At 40.5% G+C, this 15396-nt stretch overlaps 1 protein-coding gene across 10 annotated transcripts in view; it reads left to right on the plus strand.

Moving 5' to 3' along the window:
- Positions 1-15396, plus strand: part of ST7 (suppression of tumorigenicity 7) — a 242932-nt gene that overhangs the window by 202525 nt on the left and 25011 nt on the right. For 8 of the 10 annotated variants that reach the window (XR_007121535.1, XM_047695088.1, XM_047695090.1 and 5 more), the window contains 2 exons: positions 913-985; positions 2434-2536. Coding sequence is in view for 9 of the 10 variants with exons in the window: in XM_047695088.1 (XP_047551044.1) it covers positions 913-985; positions 2434-2536 (176 nt within the window). In the remaining variant the exon portion in view is untranslated. Of the gene's footprint in view, positions 1-912; positions 986-1745; positions 1882-2433; positions 2537-15396 lie in introns of all 10 variants that reach the window. The other 2 variants (XM_047695095.1, XM_047695094.1) reach the window with 1 other exon arrangement.

The following is a 15396-nucleotide window of genomic DNA, read 5'->3' on the forward strand; positions in this document are numbered from 1 at the left end:
CTGTACAAACTGAGAGGAACTGTTTCTCAGAGAAACAAATCAGGTTTCATTTGAAAGGGGGTTTCCCTTTGGTTTGCACAAAAATTGTAAAGATTTTTAAAGATTTCACATATATATCTTTGTATATAAAATTTTTTCATATATGTTATATATAATAAATGTGTTACCTTTTAAACAAAAAACTGAATATGAACTTCTTGAAATTTAATGCAAAGGAAATCTGGCTTAAATCTGACCATTAAAAATAATTTATTTAGATATGTTTCTTAAAAAAGATCCAGGTCATATTTTTTTTCACATTAGTATATTATACCCCGTTGAGAATTTTTCATAAGTGACATAGAGGTCCTAGCTGCTTTTTATGAGATCAAGGGCAATCCTGTAATGTTTACATTTATATATTTATAGCTATTCTCTGCTTAATTATGCTCAATATATGAAAATCCATATCTTGAATAGAAGATGACTGCTCAAGAGTCAGTCTGGCAGATTTTTTTTTTTTTTAGATTTTATTTATTTATTTTGACACAGAGAGAGAGATCACAAGCAGGCAGAGAGGCAGGCAGAGAGAGAGGGAAAAGTAGGCTCCCTGCCAAGCAGAGAGCCTGATGCGGGGCTCGATCCCAGGACCCTGAGATCGTGACCTGAGCCGAAGGCAGAGGCCCAAACCACTGAGCCACCCAGGTGCCCGATCTGGCGGATTTTAAACATGAATTATTCACAAAAATATGAATTACCGTTAGTTTCACTTACTGCCCTGATACATAAGAAGTAGCTGTGTCTTATATGCATTAAAATATTCTTAATTTATGCTTTATTGGACTTACATAATTAAAATGCTAGTAGATTAAAAATAATTGCTGTTTATTTCTGCAGACTTATAAGATTTTCTACTTTCTTTTTCTCTAACAGATATAAGCTTACCAAAGTCGGCCACAATATGCTATACAGCTGCCTTGCTCAAAGCAAGAGCTGTCTCTGACAAGTAAGTGAATAATGACTTGTGTGGTACTAACTCTCTGACTCGACTTAAGGAGATGTGTTGCCTCTGAGGGCTTCTTTGGAAGTTTCTCTTAGTCTTTGAGACCCCCGCTTATGAGCATGCATTTTCTAAAACCTGCTGATCTTTTCTTTCACTACTAGAAGGAGGGAATATATATCCCCAGGTATCGTAGGGGTGGATGGGTCCCTAAAGAGGGATTTATGTGAAATTTCATACCTCTGAGGTGACTTTTTTTTTTTTTTTTTTTTTTTGCCAGACAGTAGATACCGAAAGGCCTGCTTGGGACTTACACAAAATGCCTTCCTTTTATTCATTTTTTGCGTATTCCTCTTCCTTCAGCAGTCCATGACCTGGTAGTAGCCCTAACAAACATGTGAGATGGCAGAGGGGTTGATCATCTTCCATTCTTTGACTCCTCAGTTCCCAACTAACCGCCGACCCAGGGTCTGTTGGCTTTGAGTTGTCATCTCAGTGGGACCTTTGCCCATTTTATTCAGGCAGGTGACTTTGGCCTAGAGAATTTCCATAAACACCCGAGATGACTGGCAGGTGAAAGAGAACAGTTGGCTTAACTGTTCTTGAGTTCACAAACGCTTGTTTCCCTGATATAATCCCTCTGAAGCACTGAAAAGCAGATCCCAGGAAAAGAAAACAGCCTCTGCTATGTCAGACAGGTTTGCTGTTAAGTGTGTGTGCACTTCAAGACCGAAGTAATTTTCTTTCATTCTTTTTTATCCTGTAGATCGCCAGTACCTACTGCAACATCTTTTCTCCCTACACAGCGACTCCAGCTTGGGAGGGCAGGGCCAGGGTTGTCACAGCTTCCCCTGTGGTGTCTGCCTGCCAAGCACAGCTCTGGAGTTAGCCCTGGGTGTGAGGTGAGAAAGAGATTGCATGGTCTGGTTTTTTTCATTCACTCGGGCAGGTGTCTCGCCCACAGTTTGGGCATGCACACCCCCTGCCGGAACGGCCCCAAGCAGGCTGGCCTGCAGTGGATGCTGCCTTGCAGCACTGACATTGGGTTGGGAGCTTCCTTGAAAATTCTCCCCAGTTCTGTTTTTAACCAAGTACGCTCTTCTGTAACCTAGTTTTCTCTTTTGCCTATACTGTCTGCCCTTGTCAGTCCTACCCCCTCCCCTGACCTAAGCAGGTACCTCCTAGAACATTTAGATTAGCTATTTAGACAGACAGACTTGACAGCCGAATTTAATTCCTGCCAAGATTAGATGCAAGCACGCTTTCTGCTTCTGCTGGGGTTTTTGTTGGCCTCGGTCTTAGGGGTCACTCAGAGGTTCCATGTAGTGGAGGTTTGGAGAGCTCATGCCATTGACTCGCTGTGGTTTTATGGGCCCTTGACATGTAGACGCCTTTCCAGGTTGATGCCCAAGCAGTGGTCCCAACTGGATGGTGTTTGTCTTTCTGCTTTTCAGATTCTCTCCCGAGGCTGCATCTCGGCGGGGGCTGAGCACAGCAGAGATGAATGCAGTAGAGGCCATTCATAGAGCTGTGGAATTCAATCCTCACGTGCCAAAAGTGAGTCTGTGGAATCCCCACAGGAACTCGTTACGATGGTAGAGAAAGTGTTCAGTGACCACAATGTCATGTCTCGAATACGCCCAGTAGAAAAAAATGAATTGCAGCCGGGGCGCCTGGGTGGCTCAGTGGGTTAAGCCGCTGCCTTTGGCTCAGGTCATGATCTCAGGGTCCTGGGATCGAGTCCCGCATCGGGCTCTCTGCTCAGCAGGGAGCCTGCTTCCCTTCCTCTCTCTCTGCCTGCCTCTCTGCCTACTTGTGATCTCTCTCTGTCAAATAAATAAATAAAATCTTAAAAAAAAAAATGAATTGCAGCCATTGAATGTTGAGGCCCTGTATAGTCCATGGTTATCAGCTTCATTTTTAAGCAAAAGCTCCATTCAAGAGGCTTTGGGCCGATTTGGGGGCTTTATATAATTAGGGTAAATTGATAGACCTGGCTTAGGCAGGTCAGGCCAGGAAGCCTGAAATTGGCAAACCATGGAGACCCCAAGAGTGTTGATGCATTTTATAGGAATTTCACACCAGTTACAGTCTTAACTTATACCAACTTGGGAAATGAACCTAGTTTTGAATATAAATGGTTAAAAAAAATACTGATTAATGTGACATTCTGTGTCTCTATAAATAAATAATTGTTAATCTATTGGCAAGAAAATAGGAAGGAGAACCTCAAAGTATGAAGTAGTATTTTTCTTTTGACTTGTGAGTGCCATTTTAAGGAGGTATACTTAGTAGGAAATGTTTATCTTAATTTTTAACCACATGATTGACAATACCCAGTGTTTCCCATATATTTTGTTCTTGAATTTTATTTTGAAAGGGAGTCAAATCCCAATAGAGGATATTTCTGTAATCTTTTATTTAGGAGATGGATGTGTATTTATAATTTACCTATATTTGAGTACCTGCTATGTGAGAGGCACATTGCTGAGTGCTATTTTCCACTTCTCAATGTTATAAAGCACATTTTGACCTCTGGGAAATGATTCATACAGGGTACCTCAGGCATAGTTGTCTTTCAAATTTCTGAGGAAGAGTTTCACTGGCAAAAAATGACCAAGGAAGGCTATTTTGTTTTCTTACAGTACTGTGGCAAGAGGGTTGTGTATGTGCGCATGTGTGTGTGTATGTGAGGATTTGTAGAGTTACCTACTTTTATTTATTTTGTTGATAATCTCAGTGACAGAGATAGGTGACCTAACATCATTTCTGAGCTTTGACTCAGGTCGTGCTCGTTGTCTCGCAAAACAGAAATCCGAACAGTGGTGCACAGTGCCACAGCTGGTGAAGGATCCACTCTAGTTCCAGTGGATAGTGACCAACATAGTACTTGTAGACTTAGGATAAAATGTATTTCTTTATTTAACATCTTTTCGACTAAGTTAAGAATGTTCATTCCAATTTGATTAAATTTTAAAGCTAATCATGAAAATATTGTCCTGAATTACACAGTCGACTTAGGTCATCAATTACTATTTATTGAATGCCATATCCAATTCAGAGTTATTCTATGAGCATAAATAAGCTCTTTTAGAAGTAGCATTGAGCAGTAGAGTCCTAGATTTGGAGACAAAAATTTGGGTTCAAGTTCTGATTCTGTCATTCATTAGCCATGGGAGTTTGGGGCTTAGCATCTCTGAACTCTAAAGTTTTCCCTCATTTTTCAGATGAAAATAAAAATATAAATATTCCCTTTTGTGATAAAGACCAATTGAGATAATATAGTCAAAGTTCTTTGAAAAACTTCAATATTGTATGTTCATAAAGTATTAAAATTATTGATATTGGACTTGTTGGAGGCCCCTCAAGTCTGGACACTGGGTCCTAACTCTTCCAGTTATCCCAGAGCTTTGTCATCTTAGTGCACAAGGTAAGAAACTGGTACTTGCTGGTTAGATATTTAAGGAGAAGATGTAGTGTAATTTTATGATAAGGGTCTTAAATGGTTGATTGAGCCTTTAGAAGAATATTAAAAGCCCCAGGAAATAGTTTAAGGCTACCTTGGAAGATTTTGACCTAGTCAGCTGGCCCTCCACCTGCAAAATAAAATTCTTTCTAAAAGTGGAAATATTTGAAATATTTGATTTCACTCTACTTGTTAACTGGAGAAAAGATAGGGTGCTTAGGTAAGCTGATTCTCTACCACTTTGCTTTGTTGGTTATTGTGCTGAGGAGAAACTTGTTTCCAGATCTTCTTCATCTATTGACATTTCCATGGGGAAAAGGCCCTGTGAGTCACTGTTCAGAATTATGTGCAGAATTAACCACAAACCTCTGGTACATGTGTACTATTTGCAGGCTGTTATAAACATCCTTTATACATGATCTATTTTTTGGACTGCTTGCTAATACTTTAGTAAACACACACACACACTACACATATGTGTAGACACATACACACACAGGTGCCTTTTCAGGCAGAAGGTAGCCTTAATTCTAATGAGACATCAATGAAAGATAAGAACTCTTAGGCTCTTGGTGTAAGAAGGGACCTCAGAGATCATCTAGGACACCTTAGCTTGAATCTCTCCTCGTAGTGATATTGTGATGATTATTTTTAATATTGGTTTTTATTGCATGTTTACTGTGTGCCAAGCATAGTGGTAAGTGAATTGCATATGCCTTCTCATTTATTTTGCATAACAACACTGGCAAGGCATATCAGACTATTACCCCTGCTCCACAGATGAGTGCGCTGCAGGTTTGGAGAGGTTACGTGACCTTCTCTCGGTCACACAGCTAGTAAGCGACAGAGCCTGAACTGGTTCTGGGTTCTCTCACACTTCAATATCACCCTATTACCCCCCCACCCCCTCCATCCCACCAAGTTGCAGACCAGCCTAGACTTGAAGCCTTTAAATGATGGCGAGCACGTGACTTCCCAAGGCACTCGTGGACAATTCAGATTTCCTCAAGATAGTCTCCTATCTTAAACACTTCCACAGCTTCACAGGAAGTCATCAGTGGTCTACCAGAGGAATTTTTAGCAACGGCATGCTGTTAGAAGGAGAAAAACACCAAATAGAATAGCTGAGAACTGCCTTCCGTGAGTGTCCAGCTTAGGTCTATCTGGTATTCTATTAAGCAGAGGTGCATAGTTAATATTTCAACATCCAGTGAAAAATATAATTATTTACTCCAGGAGGGTTACTCTTAGGAACACTCTTCACCTGCAGATGTGCGAAGTAGGGAGTCTCCTACACACACCTCAGGACCAGGAAGTAAATAAAAATAGTAAAAAGCCATGGTCCTCTGTTTTGAAGGGAGCCTTGTAAGTAGTCAGGTATACCTAAAACACAAGGATTTCTGAGGCTTTAGATTGTAGCAGATTATAAAGAGGAAGCAGCCCAGAGGCTCATTATTATAAACCGAATTGTGTGACTCCCGCCTGATGGACTGCAGCTGCGTCCCCAGCCCTACAAAGGAAGATATAAACTCCGTGAATGGTTCTTCCAGATTTTTTTTTATAATGTAACCCAACTTGTTTATCACTTTCTCTAGCTACTTCTAACAGTCTGTTCATTGTTCCAGAAAGATTCTCCTCCTCTTCCTTCTTTGCTTCCTCTGAAGATATTGTACTCCTCCTTCACCCCCATTATTAAAAGTCACCACCAGGAAACCTGTTCCTTCCTCATCCCAGAATCAGTCTCTCGGCCCTGTGGTCTCGCACTGCAGTGCATTGATTATGGAATCACTGTTGCCTCTTTGTGGAGGATGACTAGTGGTTTTAGGGTCTTGATGCTGCTGATTTTTGAGAACTGGGGACACAGTTCAAAGAGATGAAATCTCTAAACCATTAGAGGATGTCTTCCATTTAATGGTATTAAAATAAAAGCTTTGGATTTAAAGGGAATATTCTTCATTTTTTAAAGAAAATTTCACTTAAGTTGCTGGACAAATGAAGGGCTGAGCTCATTTCTGTTCTGTTTCTTCATCTATATATTGTTATGGTTTATTGGATTTTTAGTTTTAGCTTTTTGTCCTGCTTTCCTTGCGTATATGCTTCCCCACCCACCCTGATCTATTTTGTTTCCTTTGCAGCACAGGAGCTTTTTATTTGATACAGTCCCATGTGTGTATTTTGCTTTGGTGTCTATGCTTTTGGTGTACTACTCAAGAAATCATTAGCAATGTCGAGATTTATGTGGGAGGATGGTGCTTTTCTGTCAGTGATTCATCACTCTGCAAGGATCTGAGTTTTCACTAGTGCTCCATACTCTTAGGATGCTGTGTCTACACTGCAAGTCTTTCCCTGTGAAGAGACTCCTTCTTGGCTTAGAGGTTATTTCATTAATTCCTTTAGGGTGCTAAAGACAAATTTCATTTTCTGGCACCTTTCCAAAACAAGACTAATGTACTGGTTGGTTACAAGCAGCATTAGACTTGTTTCCCCCCCCGTACTGGTGGTGTAAAAATAAATTTCTGTAATAGAAAAAGGTATAAAGAAATTTTTCATAATCCTGTCATCTAATCCTATTTAAGACTCTTTCTAGCCTTATTTTCCTGTGCATTTTTAATACTTAGGAATCAGAGTCACATGACATATACATATTTTAAAAAATCAACATGGGGCTCTAAACTTGAACATTGTGTTAGGGTATTGCGGGTATATTTATTCTTTTTGGAAGAGGATCATCAGATTTTCATGGTTCTCTGACCTTAAAAAGGCTATCTTCTAACCTGAATTAAAGCCCAAGTCTTTTAACCTTGTGCCTTCAGACACTCTAAAATATTCTCAGTAACTGTTTTCTGGATGATTTACTTCCTCATTTTTTTAATCATAAAAAATACAAATAATGAAATCTACCTCAACAAATTTTTAAGTATTATTAACTGTATGTACATTGTTGTCAGAACTTTTCATCTTGCATATCTGGAACTCCATACTCATTGAACCAGGACCTCTCCGTTTCTCCCTTTTCCTCCCGGCCCCAGATAACCACTTTCTACTTTCTGCTTCTATGAGTGTGAATACTTTAGATAGGTCACATTGGTTGAATCCTTAGTATTTGTCCTGTGACTGGCTTATCTCATCTCACATAATGTCCTACAGGTTCATCCACGTCACAGCACAGGACAGGATTCCGTTCTTTAAGGTTGAATAATATTCCATTGTGATGTATATAACATTTTCTTTATCCATTCATCTGTTATGGAAATTTAGGTTGTCGCCACTTTTTTGGCTATTGTGAATAATGCTGCAGTAAACATTGACATGCAAATACCTCTTCAAGATCATGTTTTCAGTTCTTTTGAATGAATGCCACGGTGGCTTTGCTGGGTCATATGGCAATACAATTTTAATTTTTTTTATTTTTTTAGACTTGATTTATTTATTTGACAGAGAGGGAGAGAGCACAAGCTTGGGGAGCAGCAGGCAGAGGGGAAGGGAGAAGCAGGCTCCTTGCTGAGCAGAGAGCCTGATGTGGGGCTCAATCCCAGGACTCTGGGATCATGACCTGAGTCACCCAAACAACTGAGCCACCCAGGCACCCCACTATTTTAATTTTTTGAGGAACCTCCATACTGTTTTCCACAGCGGCTGCACCAGTTTGCATTCCCACTAACAGTGCACAAGAGTTCCAGTTTTTCCACTTTCTCACTAACACTTGTCATAGTCTTTTTTTTTTTTTTTTGGACAGTGGCCTCACACATCCTAACTTGTATGAGATGATAGCTCATTGTGGTGTTGATTTATACTTCCCTGATAATTTGTGATATTGAGCATTTTTTTTTTTTTTTTGAGAGAGAGAGTGAGTGAGTGAGTGAGTTGGGGGAGGGAGAGAGAAAAAATCTTAAACAGGCTCCATGCCTAGTGGGGAGCCTGATGGGTGCGTCTCCATCTCCTGACCCTGAGATCATGATGTGAGCTGAAATCAAGAATCGGATGCTTAACTGACCGAGCCACCCAGGCACTGCCGAGCATCTTTTCATGTACTTGTTGACCATCTGTATGTCTCCTTTGGAGAAATGGCTATTGATGTCTTTTGTCCATTTATTTTTCAAGTTATTTTGCTTTGTTTTGTTTATTTGCTATTTGAATTGTAGGCGTTTCCTGTGTATCTTGGATGTTAACCCCTTATCAAGTGTATAATTTGCAAATATTTTCTCCCATTCCATAGGTTGCTGTTTCACTCTGTTGTTGGTTTTCTATGCTGTACAGTGGCTCTTTGTTTTGATAGAGGCCCACTTATTTATTTTTACTTCTGTTACCTATTCTTTTGGTGTTCCATCCAAGAAATCATTGCCAAGACCAATATTATGAGGCATCTCCCTTCTTCTAGGGGTTTTATAGTTTTGGGTCTTTTTTTTTTTTAAAAGATTTTATTTATTTATTTGATAGACAGAGATCACAAGTAGGCAGAGAGGCAGGCAGAGAGAGAGGCTGGGGTGGGGGGAGGCGGGGAAGCAGGCTCCCTGCTGAGCAGAGAGCCCGATATGATGCTCGATCCCAGGACCCTGAGATCATGACCCAAGATGAAGGCAGAGGCTTTAACCCACTGAGCCACCCAGATGCCCCTATAGTTTTGGGTCTTACATTTAAATCTTTAATGCAGGGGCGCCTGCATTAAACATTGTTTAATTGGCTAACATTGTTAGCCATGTGTGTTTATTCTTTTCTGAATCATCAGGCCATTACATAGACTTCCTATTCTTACCTGGAAAACGTATTAACGTAAAGATAGAGCAAGACATCGTGTCCTAAGTTAGGCAGACCTGTGAGGTGTCGTTAACAGGGTCCAGAAGTATTTGAAACAAGGACTCTCACTACTTCTTGTCCACGGGCCAAAGGGAACCATGGGAAGGGAGTGTTGATTAGCTCCCTGCCTATTTCCTTTTTGATAAAATGGGGATAAAAATAAAGGCTTCATAGGTCTGAGGATAAGTAAATGCAATTATATTGCGTAACTTATCCATACATAGTAGGTACTGGACATGTGTTGGGCCTTCATCATCTTTTCGCTGGTACTTTCAGCTCTATTTTTGTACTTGTTGCCTGGGCTACAGCAGACACTGCCTAGAGAAATGCATTAAGAAGTACTTCTGAAACAACCTAGTATGAAACGGGACAACTAGAGAGTGTAACAATGGCCCTGCATTGCCTCTGACCTTGAGTCCTCACAGGGTCCCTTTAGGCCTATAGATTTGAGGGGAGGCTCTAGCATGCTCTGGCTATGGCTTGTTGTTTTCCAGAATTCCCAGTTTGTAACTTTTGGCTGATTAAGAGTTACTTATTACCAACCTCTGTCTCCTACTTTTTGTTTTTTTCCGCCTTGAATGGCTATCCTTGCTCTTTGCCACCAAAACAACAATGACAAGTAACTAATAATGATATTTTAAAGCAATAAACATTTTTTCCCTCCTTATACAATCTTATATGAAGCTTTAGTGAACAAAGCAAGTAAAAGTAGACCCACTATGATTGAAACTGGGATGAGAAAGCAAGTAGCCCAGCAACCCCAAGGCACCTGTGCACACAGTTTAGAAAAGAATAGAAGCCTATGACCAGTCACTACCTCTGCAGGAAATTCCAAGCTTGTGCGGTCCCACCCATAGAACTGGAGGCTCCATACCCATTCTGCTGAGCAGCTGGGGACTGAGGGAGTCCCAAGGGCTTGGGATGCCTGAGTACTGTGGGTGGTGACATTGAGGGGGGAAAATCCACATCCACCAGATGAAAGTGGAAAGCTTTCATCTTCATTTTGCCTAAAATACTGGCACTAGTAAGTCAGGGGCTCTTCTTCCCAGCCACACAGTGAGGTACAGTGGGCAGCCCCTGAGTGTGCTGGGGGAAGGGAGCTTGCTATGCTCCTGAAGCTCTTTTTACCAGCCGGATAGCCCGGGCTTGACGCAGGAATGACATGAGGATCCAGCCTAAGAGATAGGTAGTTTTTAAATTCTAAGTCTCGGAGTGTGGAAAGTCATGAGAAAATCGAGAGGAAAGAATGAAAAATGTTATGAGAGAAATGCATTCCCAATAAAAATTTACACTTTTTTTTTAAAGCTCATCTAATGTTAATCTAGAAACTTATTTCATGGGGATTTTAAGAGGCTTGTGGGGGAAAACATCCTGGTAATTGTATATGCTAATGGAGTATTCACAGGACTTTGTTAGGGTGATGGAAATTCTATTTCATGCAAACACTAATGCAGTCCTCCCTTTATGTCTTGGTAGAGCTGATTGACAGAGTATAAAATTGCTTTTTAATCCAATTTAGGAAACAAAACGTGTAGTGGGTTTCAGCATTTAAAAATGCTTGAAGCGTGGAAGCAGAAACTTAAAATCCTCTGGCAGATTGTCTGTGATATTGTATATCAATGGTACATTTCAGAAATATTATTTCAATATTAATTTCTTTGAATTGAGTCATATTTTGTTCCAAAGCTTTTTTGGATTAGAGTAAGGAGAATGTATTGTGGAAATATGACCCAGAGGAAAGCGAGCAGAAACCAGATTTTAGCCACGTTTCTCAGGAACAGATAATTTCTAAAAGGTCTTTTTCTTTAACAAAAGGCACTATAGCTGCTCCTATCAAGGCCACTGCCATCATGGCCGCCCTACCTTGGTCACCAGATCCTTTGGCCTCTTGTCAAACGCCATCCTATTTCATCTCTTCTTAGCCCTCTGTCCCACTGACCACTTTTTCTACCTCAGGGCCATCTTGGCTCCGAAATGCCTGCTCTCTGGGTCACTCCTGCATTTCTGGGCACTCTCCTTCTACATCGTTTCCTCCCCTGTCCATCCATCTCGTTGGTTCTCTGGGAGTATCATTCATTACCCACCCTTTTCTTACTTGAAGCTCTCCTGGGAGATGTCCTGTGCTCCACTGCTCTGGCTTCCGCCTCTCCCTGCACATCCAAATCCCTGTGTCCAGCTTCTCTTCCAGCTCTAGATCTGCACACCCAGCTGCCTTCAGGCCTTCCCTCCAAGCACTTCAGCTGTCCTCTGGTGTCTTATCTTAGCTAACTATCTCACATTATTCTAGTTTCCTAAACTAGAAATTTCACAGTCCCCCTTAATGCCTTTTCTTGCCGTCAGATTCAGCCAGGCACCAAATCCTGGAGAAGTCCTCCTCGGTTTAGTCACCCCTTACCCAGACGATGACAGAAGCTTTCTAAGACTTTGCTAATTTCAGTATCTCATCCACTGGACTTGTACATTTCTTTCAAAGCCACTGCTGGTACCAACTCACTTCTTAGCTGCCTGTTATAGCAGATTTCAAACCATCTTCCTAGGAACCCTAAGGATTCCTTGGACCTCTCTTGGGTCTGTCCTCTAGGGTCCCTCACCAGCTTTGTTTTACATCAATTTCATGTATTCTGTTTTAAATTGCTCTTTTTCTTTTGAACAAATTGTTTCTGTTTCTCAAAGTTTGAAAACTGTAGAATAACTCGGAGTGGAGATCAGACTCTGGAGCACAGGATAGAAGACCTTTTACAGTCTCCTTTTCCTGCTTTCCCTTGGAGAGTAGCGTAAAACCTGAGTTCCAGTGCAGTTTCTGGCACATACCATTTGTACAACTCTGGTCAAGCGACTTAACTTCCCAAAGCCTTCATTTTTTTCCATCTTCAAAATACGAGTCCGATTCCCTGACAAAGTTGTTGGAAGGAGTGCCTGAGCGAATACTTGACACCCATTAGTGCTTGGTCAGCGCTGGGATTGCCTGTCATGTTGGTACCTAAGCACCTCGAGATCATAAGCAGATTATGGCCTTTGATGTTTTGCTGCCTCTGCCCAGCCTTGCAACGGCTTTTTGCCTCCCCTCATCTTTGTGGGTAAACTAACTAAATTAGTAAGACTGACTCATACTTTTTCTGCGAAACCTTCTCCGAGATAGTACCCCTCATTTGCTTCCTTAGTACTAAGTCAAGTTGACCCATGAACAATGCAGGGATTGAAAACCCCATTATAACTTTTCAATGCAGTTGAAAAACCCCATTATAACTTTTGACTCCCTAAAAACATAACTACTAATAGCCTACTACTATTAGCTGGAAGCCTTACCGATAACATAAAGTTGAATAATACATATTTTGTATGTTATATGTATTATATACTATATTCTCAAAATGAAGTAAGCTAGAGAAAAGAATGTTTAAAAAAATCGTAAGAGAAGATACATTTATAGTACGGTACTGCATTTATTGAAAAAAAAAAAATCTGCCGGGCGCTTGGGTGGTGCAAGCACCCAATTTGAGCATCCAATTCTTGGTTTCAGATCAGGTCCTGATCTCAGGGTCATGAGATTGAGCTCCATGTTGGTCTCTGTCCATCTCTGTGCTCAGAGTGGAGTCTGCTTGCTATGCATCTTCCCTCTCCGTCTGCCCCTCCTGTTCACGTTTTTCTCCCTCTCTCAAATAAATAAATCTTGAAAAAAATCTGCATATAAGTGGATGCATACCATTCATACCTACATCATTCAAGGGTCAGCTGTATATACCTTTTACTAAGGCAGTCATCATGTTGAATTTTACACACACACACACCTACAAAGATTAGGGATCATCAGGTTAGGGACCTGATTGATTCATGTCCTTGAGGTAAACTGTGGGTGCTGCCATGGGTGTTTCATTACAGTACACTGTGATCGCTCCCCAGTCCTTCCTTGGGATGCACTGTGGACACTCCTGTGTTTTTGAATGAAGCACGGTAACTGATGAATAGATGAGTGAGCGGCAAGCAGCACTTCCCTTGGACGGTGGCCCCCTGAGTGGTGTTCCTGATACTGGCTGTGGTTTGGCAGTTCAGCTTTGCATTGTGTTTATTTCCAGATTGGTTAGTGACCCCTCAGTAGCTGGTTCATTTCAGCCTATCTGACTCCACTGTAAAATTGCTGAAGGATTTTACCTAAAAACAGATTCAGTTATTTGTGGGACATACATACCCAGAAAATACAACTTCCACAGTAATATGAACATTTCATTTTTTTGTTCTTAAAAATAGCTACTATTTCGTGGACATGTATGTGCCAGGTACTGTGTGAATGTTTACGTATATTACCCTACATAGTCTTCAATAGTTAAAATTGGCAAGATGTGTATTCTTTTTTTTTTTTTTTCAAAGATTTTTATTTTTTTTTATTTGACAAGAGAGAAATCACAAGTAGGCAGAGAGGCAGGCAGAGAGAGAGAGAAGAGGAAGCAGGCTCCCTGCCGAACAGAGAGCCTGATGCGGGGCTCGATCCCAGGACCCTGGGATCATGACCTGAGCCAAAGGCAGAGGCTTTAACCCACTGAGCCACCCAGGCGCCCCAAGATGTGTATCCTTAATATTCTAACAGATGAGCAGGCTGAGGTTGAAAGAAGTTAACTTGTTCAGGACTCAAGAGTGGAACAGTAGGACTGGGGTTCAGACGGTGGGTCAAAATGGTAGAGGGTATGTTAGGATGGGGGAGGCAGGGGCCATGGTACCGTGTACTTCAGTCCCCATCCCAGCGCTCCTCCAGAGAACTATGCTTACGTGGGGTATTTTTGTCCTGTTCCATCGTGTGCCTTACTGAGTATAGGGAGTAGGCAACATTGAGACTCAAAATACATACCTTGTCTTCCAAATAGGACTAATTTTATTCTCTGAAGCCTTTACATTATTTTTAAAGTATCCATTCTGGGATTTCAGCCTCTTTCTTCATACCCAGTTGTATATGTATATACAACCATATAAAAGCCATATAAAAATTGCTGTCTCTGGTTATCTTTTTCTTTCATTTGTATGTTTTTTTTTTATGTTTTTGTTGGGTCTAGAAAATAAGTTTGTATTACATATACATACACACACACACAAGCACATATATACATATACACAGAGAAATAAAAATGACTTACAGAAAACTTAGAAAGTACCAAAAAAGCACAAAAGAAATTAATCTCCCATAAAATCAAATATTTAACCTTTAACATTCAATCTCTGACTTTCCAATGTCTTAATGCTTATATATATATTTTTTAATTACCCAAATCATAGTCTGTATGGTACACTCACTCATCTTTTTCTTCATTTAGTAATATGACATGAACATTTTCTTATGCTAATATTCTTCCACTACCTGATTTATTGGAAGGAACCTGATAGCCATTGTCTAAATGTGCTAAAATTTACCTAAATGTGTTGAATTTACCTAGATTTAGCTAAATGTGCTAAAATTAACCTATATTTGCTCATTTTGTTTGTTCCCATGTTTTTTTCTAATGATTTTCATATGACTTCTATTGTTGGTATTTAAAAATCTGAAAATAGGGGTATGAATTAATTCCTGGACATTAATGTCTATGTGAAGGGTACCTTTGGGATCATTTTCACTCAGATTATTAGAGAATTTTAACACTTTAACAGAAGAGCACTGTTACCTGGGGTATTTGCTAATGGGCCAGCTGTCTCCTGACAGGTGACAAGCCTCTGCTTAAATACGTCCATGAGAAGGCACTACTCAGCTCCTCTTTCTATGTTCTGGCTTTGTATGTTCCTATGGACATAAGGAACTAGATTCTGACAAATAGATTTTGAAAGTTGCTTCCGAAACTTTTTGGAGGCCGTACATCAAGATCAATGTGATTTGAGATTCTGGAAGGAAGTTAGAGGCAGGGTAGCCGGCAAGATAGCACGGAATGCTGGCTTAGTTAATAGAAGCCAAATAATTATTACAGACAGGCAGAGAGTGTTCTCTGATTTGCGAGCTACAGTTATTCTAATTGATTTCTGCATACTTGTGGATAGGGATCTGCCCTCTTCCATTTATTTTTCTCTTGACAAGTAAGATGTGAAATGTTGTTCCATGCCTTTCTAATTTAGACATTGCACATGTTGAGAACTGATCTTGCCAGCCATTTTTAAGCCTGGCCAAAAACATAACACATTGTTT

Source organism: Lutra lutra, chromosome 11, assembly GCF_902655055.1.
Source record: "Lutra lutra chromosome 11, mLutLut1.2, whole genome shotgun sequence".
Taxonomy (NCBI): Eukaryota; Metazoa; Chordata; class Mammalia; order Carnivora; family Mustelidae; genus Lutra; species Lutra lutra.